The sequence below is a fragment of the Anolis carolinensis genome, unplaced genomic scaffold (genome assembly GCF_035594765.1).
Source record: "Anolis carolinensis isolate JA03-04 unplaced genomic scaffold, rAnoCar3.1.pri scaffold_10, whole genome shotgun sequence".
NCBI lineage: Eukaryota > Metazoa > Chordata > Lepidosauria > Squamata > Dactyloidae > Anolis > Anolis carolinensis.
The window spans coordinates 24,988,180-25,003,365 of NW_026943821.1; the positions used below are offsets into that span (position 1 = coordinate 24,988,180).

Here is a 15,186-nt window from a genome sequence, read left to right on the forward strand (position 1 = left end):
TTTTGAAATCGAATCCCACCAGGCCGGCGGTGCCCCGCTTTCCCCGTGCAGCCAGCGTCCCCGGTTTGGTTTTCCTGTCTCCTTCCTTGGCTGGCTGGAGTTGGCAAGCTCCATCCGTTGCCAGCCGGTCCCCCTCCTTCCCCGCTCCCCGAAACCCCTCTCCGTAACACTGGGGTTTTGTTTTGCTTCCTTTGCCTTGTAGGCCCGACTCGCTTCCTTCTGCTGATGACCTAGAAAACCAATTATTTTCAAACTCGCGACTCCAGTAATAAGAACATATTGAAATAATTTTTCCTTGGGAAGGCATATTCCCCGATGCCAAAAGAAGAAGAAGGGGGAAAGGCCCTTTCCTTAAGCATACAAGCTTAAATGGTTCTCTTTTTTTGGCTGTATTATTATATAGTGGCAAGAAGTGGATTTCCTGAGCTGTCCACAGTCGGTCTTAACTATGATGGTGGGTCTGGGTAAGCCTTTGATATTCAGATGAGCTTCAGATCTTCCCAGAGGGTAAAATCAGGAATGTCTGCTGCTTTTCCCCTGATTTAAGATAATCTGCCCACTCACCACTTCCATACTCTCACCGAGTTTGGAGTGTGTGCTTCTGTTGATGCCATCTGTGTCCTTCCCGGAACATGTGCATCTAATTTGCAGAATTAGTTTCCCATTGGTTGAAGGAAATCATCAAATGATGGCCAAACCTTCTAGGGATACGTATGTTTTTTTCCACTGGAATGAGATGGGACAGCCTTCCCTTGCTTGGTGCCCTCCAAACATATTTGGACTACAGCCAGTGTTTCATTGGGCACCATGGGAGATGCAATCCAACACAACTGCTGGTCAAAAGACTGGCGAAAATTTGGAAAAGGGACCAAATGCAGGCAGAAGTCAGAGATCTTGATTTAAGGAGGAAACACACCTATTTCGTGGAGAAAGAAACTAAGTTTTCTTTTAGGAACTCCATTCTAAGATAGAAAAGTTGCTTGCGGTCCCAATGTAATCTTGATACTTCTTGGAAGATCTTGAGAGGACTCATGAGAAGAAGAAAACTTTATTGTAGGAACTCCATTCTAAGATAGGCTGCTAATCTAACCTATCTTACATCTTGGAAGATCTTGAGGACTCATGAGAAGAAACTTTTATTGTAGGAACTCCATTCTAAGACAGGAAACCTACTCAGGGTGCTAATCGAACCTAGTTTACGTCTTGGAAGATCTTGAGAGTACTCACGAGAAGAAAACTTTATTGTAGGAACTCCATCCTAAGATAGGAAAGGTACTCAGGGTGCTAATCTAACCTAGTTTACACCTTGGAAGATCTTGAGAGTACTCATGAGAAGAAACTTTTATTGTAGGAACTCCATTCTAAGATAGGAAACCAACTAAGGGCTGAAACGTCTGTGAAAATGATCTTGAGAGCCATCCATAGCTTGGATCGAAGAGGCTGTCTAAATCACCACGTGTCTTGACTTTTGTTACTACTCCATTTGTTCATGGTCTTTATGGAAGTGTCCTTCTCTTCACAGATATGCCACCACTGCTACCAATGGACCTCAAAGGAGAACCCGGCCCTCCTGGAAAGCCTGGCCCAAGAGGACCGCCCGGCCCACCTGGATATCCTGGGAAGCCAGGAATTGGAAAACCAGGGCTTCATGGTCAACCAGGACCTGCTGGTCCACCTGGCTTTTCTGGCATCGGCAAACCGGGCATCCCAGGGCTTCCTGGCAAGGCAGGGATGAAAGGAATGCCTGGGGTGAACGGTGAGCCTGGCATGAGAGGCGACCAAGGGCCGAGAGGCCTCCCTGGCCCACCAGGGCTGCCTGGGCCAGCTGGCATCTCTGTTAATGGCAAACCAGGAACAGCTGGTAGCCCAGGACTACCAGGATTTCGGGGGGAACCAGGTGCAAAAGGAGAGCCTGGTCCTCGTGGTGAGCGTGGTATGAAGGGTGAAAATGGGATTGGCAAGCCAGGGCTGATAGGACCACGAGGGAATGCTGGGCCGCCTGGGCCTGCAGGACCTGCAGGGCCTATAAGCATTGGGAAACCTGGTCTCGATGGCTTGCCTGGTGCTCCAGGTGACAAGGGTGACACAGGTCTCCCAGGTGAGCCAGGGATCAGTGGGCAGCCTGGACCAGTGGGCCCACGGGGTCCGCCAGGTGTGGACGGAATTGGTGTGCCGGGGGTGTCTGGTGTGCCGGGCCTGCAAGGCCCCTTGGGCCCCAAGGGTGAACCAGGTCTGCGGGGTCTCCCAGGAATGCCCGGCCCTACAGGTTACGGAAAGCCTGGTCTGCCTGGCTTGAAAGGAGACCGTGGACAACCAGGCGTCCCAGGACTCATTGGGGATAAGGGAGAGCCAGGAATGGATGGAGAACTAGGTGATATGGGTCCTCCTGGTATCCCTGGGGCTCCAGGCCCTCCCGGTTCCATGGGTATGCCAGGAAAACATGGAAATCCAGGTATTAAAGGAGAAGCCGGGCCAAGTGGGCCTCCTGGACTACCAGGCATGCGTGGGGATCAAGGGCCCAGTGGTTTTGTGGGAAAGCCAGGGATTCCTGGGGAGAGAGGCTTGCCAGGGTCCCAAGGGTTGCAAGGCCCAACGGGCCCCAAGGGAGAAGCTGGTTTCATGGGGCTCCCAGGGGTGCCAGGACTGACAGGGCCCTCGGGGGCCAAGGGGGACTCTGGTATCCCGGGGCAGCCAGGTCTCCGAGGCTCATCGGGGATACCAGGGTTGCAAGGCCCTTCTGGCCCAATGGGGCCTCAAGGTTTACCAGGACTGAAAGGTGAGCCTGGCTTCCCAGGAGCCCCCGGAATTGGCAAAGTAGGGGAACCAGGCATTATAGGCCCCATTGGGCCACAAGGGGTTCCCGGCAATCCTGGATTAAACGGGCGGCCAGGACCCCCGGGGCCTCCAGGCCCACCGGGTGCCCCAGGGGTGTTTGACGAGACAGGCATCGCCGGCCTCCACCTGCCCGATGGCGGCGTAGAGGGGGCAGTCCTGGGGAACGGCAAGCCCGGGAAGCCCCAGTTTGGCCGAGGAGAACTGTCTGCCCAGATGTTACCTGCCTTCACCGCTATCTTGACCTCGCCATTCCCGGCTTCAGGAATGCCAGTCAAATTCGACAGGACTTTGTACAACGGGCAGAACGGCTACAATCCAGTGACGGGGATCTTTACCTGTCCCATCTCTGGCATTTATTACTTTGCTTACCATGTCCATGTTAAAGGAACTAATGTCTGGGTGGCGCTTTACAAAAACAACGTGCCTGCTACCTACACCTATGATGAATACAAAAAAGGCTACTTGGACCAAGCTTCAGGTAGCGCGGTGCTTGAACTCAAAGAAAACGACCAGGTCTGGATCCAGATGCCATCAGATCAAGCCAATGGTCTTTATTCCACTGAATACATCCATTCTTCATTTTCGGGATTCCTTCTGTGCCCCACATAACGGCTATTGGGCACGCCTTCTTCATCCACGTTAGCCATAAACTTGTTCTTTTAAACTATTAAAAATACAAAAGTCGCTGGGAAGATGGCACAAATCGGTAGTTTGGGACCGTTTTGACCAAACCAAGGAGTCAATATGGAAGAGAAAACTTGGTGGTTGTTGTACAATGTTTGTATTCAGAATTACCCTAGTGACTGCACATCGAGTACAGATGAGAACTTGGGGATTAGCTGCCAAACCATTCTCTTAGGCCACACAGAAGGCATTTGATAGACAGCAGTGTGCAGGAGGACTACAGCCTACAACATAAAGTTGTGGATTTCCTCCGTCACCTTAAGGCACCTTCTTCCAAATTTAGCATTTATCCATGTTCCAAAATGTGATTCAGTCGGTCTCTTGAGACAAAAATGAAGACACATTGTCAAAGTGTGGATTGCTTTGCATAAGCACCTTTGTACACAAGGCTCAGCACATCTTTAGAGCAGTTATATGGAAAAGGGGATGGAGTTGATTCCCCTTTAAAAAAACAAAAAACAAAAACGACTGCACTACTCAAACAGCAAGTTGTCCATTATCTGAAATTCTGCAGTCGGAAACATAAGGTTCCACCAATGCTGTTGACAATCCCGGTGTTGAGGCACTGCAGGTATCGCTCCAGTTGCTACTAGCTTGACTTGAGAAAGATTGAACTGTTGACACCGTCGAAGTACCAGCGCATAGATCGTTTGATCCAAGATGTCTACACTTTCTTGTTGAGGGAAATGGGGCAACCCATCGCCCGTTCAATTTTTAATTTAAAAAAACCAGGAGGCCGCCGCACATTTCCATTCAATACTTTTTTACAACAGTGCTATTAATGTTAGCTACTTTAAAAGTTATTCAGTATAGTGCAATATCTATTTTAAAAGGTGGAAAGTGTTGTGTGCAAGGATTTCAATGACTTAACGAACATTTTCGTTGTCTGGTGCATTTTTTACCACTTTGTATCAATAATGCTTGAAATGTCCCTTATTGTATTCCAGGTCATAAGGCTGTTCACAGCTTCTGGACGTCTTAGTCTACTAGAATCACTCAAACCCTTTGGGCCTGTAAAATAGGTGATAATACATAATCCTAAATCCTAAATTGTCTAATCCAGGAGAAACAATATGCTTAGAATCACTTTCTGTATAGGCCTTGTATGAAGAAAACAAAAGGAATTACTTTTGCCCAGGGTTTTTCCAAGTGCCTGAGACACCAACAGTATAGTTCAAGGAGCTTAGTATACTTTGCCAGGTTTATTTTAGATAGAAATATTTAAACATTCAAAATACCATCAAAATGCTTTTGTGACCCAATATTTCGAGTGGCTTTGGAGAGAAAAAGTTGCATTATGGACCTTAATAATATATTAAAAGGATAAGAAGGATGGTGTGGGATTGACATGTGGGTCACCTGTATTTCAGCCGTGTAGCCAGCTTGCTTGCTATCTCTTTTCTTTTAACTTAAAATGTATTTGTCTGATTTAGACACAACAAAAGCATAGGCCCAAGATATCTGGTTCCGCCTGATGTTTTTAAACATTCCTTGAGATGAGAATGACGCCAAAGGCATATTCCACTTGCAAGAACATCTTTGATTTTGCATTCACTCACCACAGGCTAAAATGGCAGGAGCCAAGTCCACACATTTTCTACGTGCCTGATATTGGAAGAGGGATTCTGGGAGACTTGTGCTCTTGACTTAAGTGTATTTTCCTGTGGAGGGGAGCATGAAGCTTCCAATTTTAATGCCAAGAGATCAAAGGAAATGTGCTACTATTTAACAAAGTCACACTGCCTGAAGTGGGAAAGAATGATGGATAAGTGTTTTAACAGCAACAGAGAGCTGCATAAATCCAAGCATTGTTCCTAGGTATCTTGTACACAATTTATTTATACTGGTTTCTTATGATGAGATAACCTTTTTTCCCTTTGTAGATTTATCACTTGTGTTTTCTGGCTGGTAAGACAGAAAACACACGTACACATTTATCTCCAAGCTCAGAGATATTAAAGCGTTCCATTCCCACAGGGAAGGTTTTGCAGCCTCATTATTCCCTTCCCATACAGAACTGCATATATACAATTTTAAAAAATTATTAACATATCAAATATGCTGTCATTATGAAAAAGGCGATGACAATGGGACGGAGAAGCTGATAAGCAAGTTAAGGATGGTAGCTTAATTTTATTGACGTGTTCAGTGCCTACTCTTTGTCTGTGACAAAAGCTGGGTTTTCATGTTGGGAAAAAAAGCATGTGGGAACTGGGTTTCAGTCAGTAGAAAGAACAGGTCTGGAGACTTGTTTTAATTACGCATTGTCATATGCATTTTATATATACCATTTCTCTTTTTTAAAAGAAAAGAAAAGTTTGCCTCTAGTATTTTCATTTCTAACCTAGTATATAGAGGATGTTTAGTTTTGTAAATACTTATGTTACATGCACTGTTTCATAGTAAATTTGTTTTTTAAATGCACTCCTGTTTTGTGATCAAAAACTGGCCTTCACTTCTGAACTGAAACTACAGTACTTGATTGTATTGAACCAACATCAATAAATCTTATTTCACAAAGAGAGATTTATTTGGGTTTCAAGTTACCACCTGCAAATAGGCAAGACTTTTGCAAACATACTATTTCCACCTTCAAAACAAACTATTTCTTTGATCAAGCTTATATAAACTAAAAGGGAAGAAATGAGAGATTTTCAATTCAACCATGATCCAAAGACCTAAGTCTGCATCTTTCACCTGTCCATTTACATGTAGTGGTTTGAACCTTGGACTTAGACAAGTCACATACTCTCAGCCTCAGAAGGAAGACAAAAGGCCCCTCTGAATCAATCTTGACAAGAAAACTCTGTGGTAGGGTCGCCTTAGGGTCGCCCTAAGTCTGAAACAACTTGAAGGCACACAACAACAATCCTAATTAATCATTAGTTATACCTTACTTGGAAAATGGGGTGCTAAAAGCCTATTTGCAGCTCCAGGAAGTTTAGCCAATTTAATTTTGGTCCCTAAATACTGCCACATTGTGCAGATCTGGACTAAGGGGTACGCAGAAATTCTGCTGACAGGTCTGTTTGTACGATGCTACCAGACATGTACTGGAAGACTGCAGTTTTAGGCTAACATGTGCAAATTCTAATTTGGTTATTTTCATTCTTTGGAAACAAAATACAGAACTCCTTTAAACAATTTGGACCAGACAGTACAAGACCGGCACCTATACTCTCTAACACACAGCTTTCCAAACATTTTAAGTTGGTGACACACTTTTTTTAGACACAGTACTTCAGATTTATTTAGCAAACCAGAGGTTAAACTAGCCTCTTATAAGAGATACGGACACATACATACATTGTAATAATAAAATGTATGACACAACATAACTCATGAAAACATTTCATTTAAATTTTGAAAAAATATATGATTTGTAAGATAATAACATAATTTACCAGGATTTTTTGCCATGTTCCTGTGACACACCTACTTACGCACAAAAGTGTTGCGACACCGTTTGGAAAGCGCTGCTCTAACACTTCATAGAAAGAGCAAATCCTGACCCCCCAAAGTACCTTTGTCCTGATTTCAACATCACCAGAGTGACTTCAAGGGGTAAGATTCTCCTCCTCTCTGCCATTCTCACTATTCCCAAGCTGCTTCCTTCTATTAACGCAGCAGAATACATCCCATTTGGTCTCCTAGCTTATACTGCCAGCAGCCAAAATTTATTTTATAGTTATCATCATCTGGTTTAATGATGATAAATATAAACATCACTATTAAAACATCACTATTAAAATTCGTACAGATCATGACATATTTAAAAAAAATTAAAGGCAGCACATACTCTTGTTTTCAAAGACTTGTGAGAAATCAGATTCTAAGGCCCCATCTACACTGCTATTATAATGCAAATTGAACTTCGTTATATGGTCATATAATCCAGTTCAATGCAGCTAAACTGCATTAAATGAGTCTACACTGACTATATAATGCAGTTCAGTTTATATTATAATGGCAGTGTAGATGGGGCCTAGGTAACCTAATTACTCGTTCAAAGGAGAGGAAGTTCGTTTTCCTTCTTGGCTATTGCAAGTCCCAAGCAAATGCAGATAACATTCCTGATGTTTCCTCTTTTAACTTATTCTAACATCAGTGGGGTTGTGATAACATTAATATCTTGGATTTAAAATTTATTTCACCTTACTTTCAAAGCATAGAATATTCCTCTCCCCCTCCCCTGTACAGTCTAAAAGTGAGGCTTTGCAACCACTATGAGGTGAAAACCTGGACACCAAAGCCCCATGAAACCAAATTCAGACCAAGCACTTTGTCATACAATGACCACGTAAACACATTGCATTACGTAAAATCTGATCCCAACACATTTAATAATAGGGATCTTTCTCCCACAGTCATTATTTCTTAGGCATGTTTTCTTGAAGGAAATATCCCCTTTTGTAGACAAGTTTTACCTCCTTCAAAACATGAAAGACGACCTGTACACCAGATTCCATTTCTCTCATCTGCAGTTCAGATCATACAAGCTGTCTGCCAATGTCTCCGTGTCCTCATAAGATTCACAATTATGCTTCCAACTTTGGGGCACCTGTTCTTCCCCATAATATGCCCCAGCAATTGCCCCGGCCATGGTTGCAATGGTGTCCGTGTCCCCACCCAGTGAGATGCAGTAGATAATGGTCCGTTGCAGGCTGTTGTACTCCTCAGGGATATCTGGATGGGATTCCATACAGCGCAGGAAGGAATAGATGGCAGTGGGGACAGACTGCAGAGCTGCAATGCCATTGCCTGACGAAAGAATCAGTTCCCATCAGCGGGCAACAACATATCCTTTCAAAACAAGAGATAATAGAAACCTTCACCTTTGCAGGTTGTAAGACCCTCACGTTTGTTGAGGGATATGCTTACCTAATTCTTCCACCACATCTGATTTTGGCACACCACTCTTCTCCAAAAATTCCTTGACCTTTTTTAGGCGCTTTGAGAAGGGCAATTCCTCATAGCCCACCCTGTAAAAGAAAGCGGAGTAAGACAGATTCTTCCTTAAGTTACGCCTTTGCGTTACATGAAACTCTAGACCTCCCCTTGAGTTGAAATTACTCACAATCGGGCATCAGCAAGAGACTTGTCATCACCTTCCACCTCCTCCATGTGGCCTATCAGCTGCTCCAGAAACTCCTCCCGATTCAATCCCCCCTGGAGAGCATAGTGGACCGCCAAAGCCTGGAGTATGGCTCCATTATAGCCCAAGGAGTTTGAGTGGGTCAACTGAGCACTCAGCTTAGCAAACTGCAGAGGAAAAAGTTGGAAAAATAAAACTAGAAGAGTTAAATACTTTATTTATTTATTTATTAGTGACATTTATATCCCGCCCTTCGCACCCCAAAGGGGACTCAGGGCGGCTTACAAGTCATATATACATACAATATATTTTATTATTCGTATAGCACAATATAAGTGTTATATATTGCTTTATTGTACTATAACACTATATTCTAATATTATTAGTAATATTACGTTTTTTATATATATATATATATATATATATATATACACACACACACACACACACACACACACACCATTATAATAGTCTATTATTATTATTATATTGTATTGTATTACATCAGTGGTTTCCTAACTTATTTGGACTACCGCTCCCTTTCCAGAAAAAATATTAGTCAACGCCCCTGGAAATTATTTTTTTTATTTTAATAGCAATTAAACAGAAAGATATATGTATTCATGCATATGGCAAATGCACCTGTGGCCATCACCACCACCCTAGATCGCTGTAGCACCCACCAGGGGGCAGTAGCGCCCACTTTGGGAATCACTGTATTACATTATAATATTAATATTATATGCATATACAATATATTATATTATTAGTATAGTATAATATTATTATTATATATTGTTATGTTGTTATATGGACACAGGAGACATGGTGGAATGATGTCTTCCTGCCCCCTTCTTCATTCTGGCTCAGAATGGCAGTTATTCCTTTGGGGGGGGGGGGGGGGTCCCATCTGATGACAATGGATTGCTAGTAGTAATACATACAGGGATGTTCGGCCTGTAACTGGCAAGAAATCTGCAAAAAGTCTGCATACCTTCTTTACATCTTGAATACTGGAGTATGCTAGTGGGATGCCTGCCACTCTCATTGCACCACCATTCCCATAGGAGCCTTTCCCATTAAACTGCTCTCTTGCTGGTTCAAACACATCTCTGCATTTGGAGCTGAGGAGTTTCTTGAAGACTGTAATCACACCAGCGCCATAGCCCCGGTCAGGGTCCCGCTTATATTCCTCAGCGAAACTGCCAAAACAAGAACTAGTTGTAATACATTTGACTGACATTCTACAAGGTTAAAGTAGGGGCGGATTCATGCAGAAGGCTGGAGTGACATTTCCAAGTCTTCCTGATACTACACAACCAGACTGAAAGTGATGTATAGGTATGTGTGTGAATGTTTCAGTGTTTGGGTACTACTCAGGCTGCCATCTAAACAAACCCAAAACTGCACCTTTACTTGGCTGAAACAGATTTTTTTTCCACCATTGCAGGCTGGTTGATCCAAGAGGACTGGGGACCACACAGAAACGCTATGGATTATATGTCTGCATGATTCTCACCTCTGCTTAAGAGCTATAAAACGGGCCCAGTGTACAGTAAATATGGAAGTTGTGCCTGTTAGTTTGCCTTTGTAATGAAAAATCACATTCTTTACTGGACTAATGAACACATCTAGCAATTAATGAAACAAATACAAATATTTCTAAGGTGCTATTCAGTGTGAATCCTATTCAAGCTACTTTTGATAGGTACCACAGGGTTTTAGTGTATGTGTTTGACAACACATGCAAAGTAGCAGCCAGCATCTGCTTTCAATACATGGAGGGAAATGTAGAAGAAACAGAAAAGTCTAGGAACTTTCACTGCTATTTTCTTACACAAAGCGTGCAATGAATTGTTCTTTGAGATGGGGAAAAGGTACACAGGAAGACTACTTTATCCACAAAAATGGTTCCTGGGTCACATCTCATTAATGTTAAAAATGGCAAAGGTTGAGTTAAATGCAGTGCTATAAAGATTCTAAGTCATCAGTTCATCTAGCCCAGTGTGACCTGCACTGAATTTTAAAAATCAACCCAAAAGGGGAGTTTTCTCACCGTTTCTTACAAGATCTCATGCTACAAAGACAGCTGCCTCCTTACCGCTTGGCCATATCCACTTCATCAAAATCCCGCTTGGCCAGTAGTGACTTCACCACACAGTGGGTCATGGCTGTGTCATCACTATAGATGAGGACTTCTAGGAATCAAGCATCAAGAAGCTAATTATTTCCACTCAAACCTCAATAGCTTTTTGTGTATCCCTCTATGTGGAAGGTAGCTATTACTTATTTATCTGTCTATGACTGAGCTGAGTCAGATCATACACATCCCCCCCCCACACACACACACACCTCCGGGTCTAATTGCCATTCTGACCAGAATGAAGAAGGCGGGGCCAGGAAGACATCTTTCCACCATGTCTCCTGTATCAATTTAACAATATAATAATATATAATACTCATATTATACTATACTAATATTATACTATATTGTATACACATATAATATTGATAATGATATTATGATGTAATACAATGCAATAATTATATTACACTATTATAATTGTATATTTATATTACATGTAATATTACTAATAATATTGCAATATAGTCGTATAGTACAGTATAATAATATATAATGCTTATATAGTGCTTATATTGTGCTGTACTAATAATATAATATATTGTATGTATATATAACTTGTAAGCCGCCCTGAGTCCCCTTCGGGGTGAGAAGGGTGGGATATAAATGTCGTTAATAAATAAATAAATAAATAAGATGGGCTACAGCAAAGAGATTGCATAATAATAATAATAATAAAGGTGCTTTGAATGTGATTTTCTGCTTCTTGGCAGGGGGTTGGACTGGATGGCCCATGAGGTCTCTTCCAACTCTACTATTCTATGATTCTATGATTCTAGATAAAGGTTTTCCCCTGACGTTAAGTCTAGTCGTGTCCGACTCTGAGAGTTGGTGCTCATCTCCATTTCTAAGCCGAAGAACCGGCGTTGTCCGTAAACACCTCCAAGGTCATGTGGCCGGCATGACTGCATGGAGTGTCGTTACCTTCCCGCCGGAGCGGTACCTATTGATCTACTCACATTGGCATGTTTTCAAACTGCTTGGTTGGCAGAAGCTGGAGCTAACAGCGGGCACTCACTCCGCTCCTGGGATTTGAACCTGCGACCTTTCGGTCTGCAAGTTCAGCAGCTCAGCGCTTTAACACACTTCGGCATTGGGGGCCCCCCCAATAATAATATTATGCTATAATAATAATATATTGTATATACATATAATATTGATAGTAATATTATAATGTAATATAATATAATAATAATACATTATTATAATTGTATATTTATATCACATGTAGTATTACTAATAATATTGCAATATAGCGATATAGTACAATATAGTAATATATAATGCTTACAGTGCTATGCTAATAATATAATATATTGTATGTATATATAACTTGTAAGCCGCCCTGAGTCCCCCTCGGAGTGAGAAGGGTGGGATAGAAATGACGGAAATAATAATAAATATAATATATTGTATGTATATATAACTTGTAAGCCGCCCTGAGTCCCCTTCGGAGTGAGAAGGGCGGGATAGAAATGACAGAAATAATAATAAATATAAAATGTTGTATGTATATATAACTTGTAAGCCACCCTGAGTCCCCTTCGGAGTGAGAAGGGCGGGATAGAAATGATGGAAATAATAATAAATATAATATATTGTATGTATATATAACTTGTAAGCCGCCCTGAGTCCCCTTCGGAGTGAGAAGGGCGGGATAGAAATGACAGAAATAATAATAAATATAATATATTGTATGTATATATAACTTGTAAGCCGCCCTGAGTCTCCTTCGGAGTGAGAAGGGCGGGATAGAAATGACGGAAATAATAATAAATATAATATATTGTATGTATATATAACTTGTAAGCCGCCCTGAGTCTCCTTCGGAGTGAGAAGGGCGGGATAGAAATGACGGAAATAATAATAAATATAATATATTGTATGTATATATAACTTGTAAGCCGCCGTGAGTCCCCTTCGGAGTGAGAAGGGCGGGATAGAAATGACGGAAATAATAATAAATATAATATATTGTATGTATATATAACTTGTAAGCCGCCCTGAGTCTCCTTCGGAGTGAGAAGGGTGGGATAGAAATGACGGAAATAATAATAAATATATTGTATGTATATATAACTTGTAAGCCGCCCTGAGTCCCCTTCGGAGTGAGAAGGGCGGGATAGAAATGACGGAAATAATAATAAATATAATATATTGTATGTATATATAACTTGTAAGCCGCCCTGAGTCCCCTTCGGAGTGAGAAGGGCGGGATAGAAATGACAGAAATAATAATAAATATAATATATTGTATGTATATATAACTTGTAAGCCGCCCTGAGTCCCCTTCGGAGTGAGAAGGGCGGGATAGAAATGACGGAAATAATAATAAATATAATATATTGTATGTATATATAACTTGTAAGCCGCCCTGAGTCTCCTTCGGAGTGAGAAGGGCGGGATAGAAATGACGGAAATAATAATAAATATAATATATTGTATGTATATATAACTTGTAAGCCGCCCTGAGTCCCCTTCGGAGTGAGAAGGGCGGGATAGAAATGACGGAAATAATAATAATAAATATATTGTATGTATATATAACTTGTAAGCCGCCCTGAGTCCCCTTCGGAGTGAGAAGGGCGGGATAGAAATGACGGAAATAATAATAAATATAATATATTGTATGTATATATAACTTGTAAGCCGCCCTGAGTCCCCTTCGGAGTGAGAAGGGCGGGATAGAAATGACGGAAATAATAATAAATATAATATATTGTATGTATATATATAACTTGTAAGCCGCCCTGAGTCTCCTTCGGAGTGAGAAGGGCGGGATAGAAATGACGGAAATAATAATAAATATAATATATTGTATGTATATATAACTTGTAAGCCGCCCTGAGTCTCCTTCGGAGTGAGAAGGGCGGGATAGAAATGACGGAAATAATAATAAATATAATATATTGTATGTATATATAACTTGTAAGCCGCCCTGAGTCCCCTTCGGAGTGAGAAGGGCGGGATAGAAATGACGGAAATAATAATAAATATAATATATTGTATGTATATATAACTTGTAAGCCGCGCTGAGTCCCCTTCGGAGTGAGAAGGGCGGGATAGAAATGACGGAAATAATAATAAATATAATATATTGTATGTATATATAACTTGTAAGCCGCCCTGAGTCCCCTTCGGAGTGAGAAGGGCGGGATAGAAATGACGGAAATAATAATAAATATAATATATTGTATGTATATATAACTTGTAAGCCGCCCTGAGTCCCCTTCGGAGTGAGAAGGGCGGGATAGAAATGACGGAAATAATAATAAATATAATATATTGTATGTATATATAACTTGTAAGCCGCCCTGAGTCCCCTTCGGAGTGAGAAGGGCGGGATAGAAATGACGGAAATAATAATAAATATATTGTATGTATATATAACTTGTAAGCCGCCCTGAGTCCCCTTCGGAGTGAGAAGGGCGGGATAGAAATGACGGAAATAATAATAAATATAATATATTGTATGTATATATAACTTGTAAGCCGCCCTGAGTCCCCTTCGGAGTGAGAAGGGTGGGATAGAAATGACGGAAATAATAATAAATATAATATATTGTATGTATATATAACTTGTAAGCCGCCCTGAGTCTCCTTCGGAGTGAGAAGGGCGGGATAGAAATGACGGAAATAATAATAAATATAATATATTGTATGTATATATAACTTGTAAGCCGCCCTGAGTCCCCTTCGGAGTGAGAAGGGTGGGATAGAAATGACGGAAATAATAATAAATATAATATATTGTATGTATATATAACTTGTAAGCCGCCCTGAGTCCCCTTCGGAGTGAGAAGGGTGGGATAGAAATGACGGAAATAATAATAAATATATTGTATGTATATATAACTTGTAAGCCGCCCTGAGTCCCCTTCGGAGTGAGAAGGGCGGGATAGAAATGACGGAAATAATAATAATAAATATATTGTATGTATATATAACTTGTAAGCCGCCCTGAGTCCCCTTCGGAGTGAGAAGGGCGGGATAGAAATGTCGCTAATAAATAAATAATAAGATGGGCTACAGCAAGGAGATTGCAATTTTTTTGTTAAGCTGTTTCAATTATATTTTAGAAATATAGAAAAAGCAAAGAAACGTTGGTAGAAAAGAGACCTCGAGCAGGGACATCCCTAGCTTATTAACATAACAAACTGCACCTGGAACCGGAAATTGGAGCTGAGGGAAAAAAGTGAGGCCTTTGACGCCTTCGCCCCGCGTTACCTTCTTCGGAGGCCGGCCTGGGAGGCTGGAGGGTGCCCACGAACTGCAGCAGCTCCGTCAGGCTGACCGACTCGCGGGCTTCGAAGCCGCCGCCGAGGCAGTCGCCCAGCAGCGCGCCCAGCAAACAGCCCCGGAACCGGCTCCGGGAGAGAGCCACACGCCCGCCCGCCACCGCCGCCGCCATCTTGGCAGGAACAAATCG

At 41.9% G+C, this 15,186-nt stretch overlaps 2 protein-coding genes across 3 annotated transcripts in view; one reads left to right on the forward strand and one right to left on the reverse strand.

Annotated features, from left to right (window-relative positions):
- col8a2 (collagen type VIII alpha 2 chain) overlaps positions 1–6,043 on the forward strand; it is a 186,535-nt gene extending 180,492 nt beyond the window's left edge. For both annotated transcript variants that reach the window (XM_062962289.1, XM_062962290.1), the window contains one exon: positions 1,523–6,043. In XM_062962289.1, coding sequence (XP_062818359.1) covers positions 1,523–3,444 — 1,922 coding nt within the window. In that variant the 3' untranslated portion in view covers positions 3,445–6,043. The remainder of the gene's footprint in view (positions 1–1,522) is intronic.
- adprs (ADP-ribosylserine hydrolase) lies at positions 6,026–15,186 on the reverse strand. The gene is made up of 6 exons (XM_008120672.3): positions 14,985–15,186; positions 10,716–10,812; positions 9,609–9,816; positions 8,597–8,781; positions 8,401–8,501; positions 6,026–8,280 (listed from the first exon to the last, which is right to left on the reverse strand). Exons 1-6 carry the CDS (start codon positions 15,166–15,168, stop codon positions 7,994–7,996), a joined length of 1,062 nt encoding a protein of 353 aa, XP_008118879.1. The 5' UTR covers positions 15,169–15,186; the 3' UTR covers positions 6,026–7,993.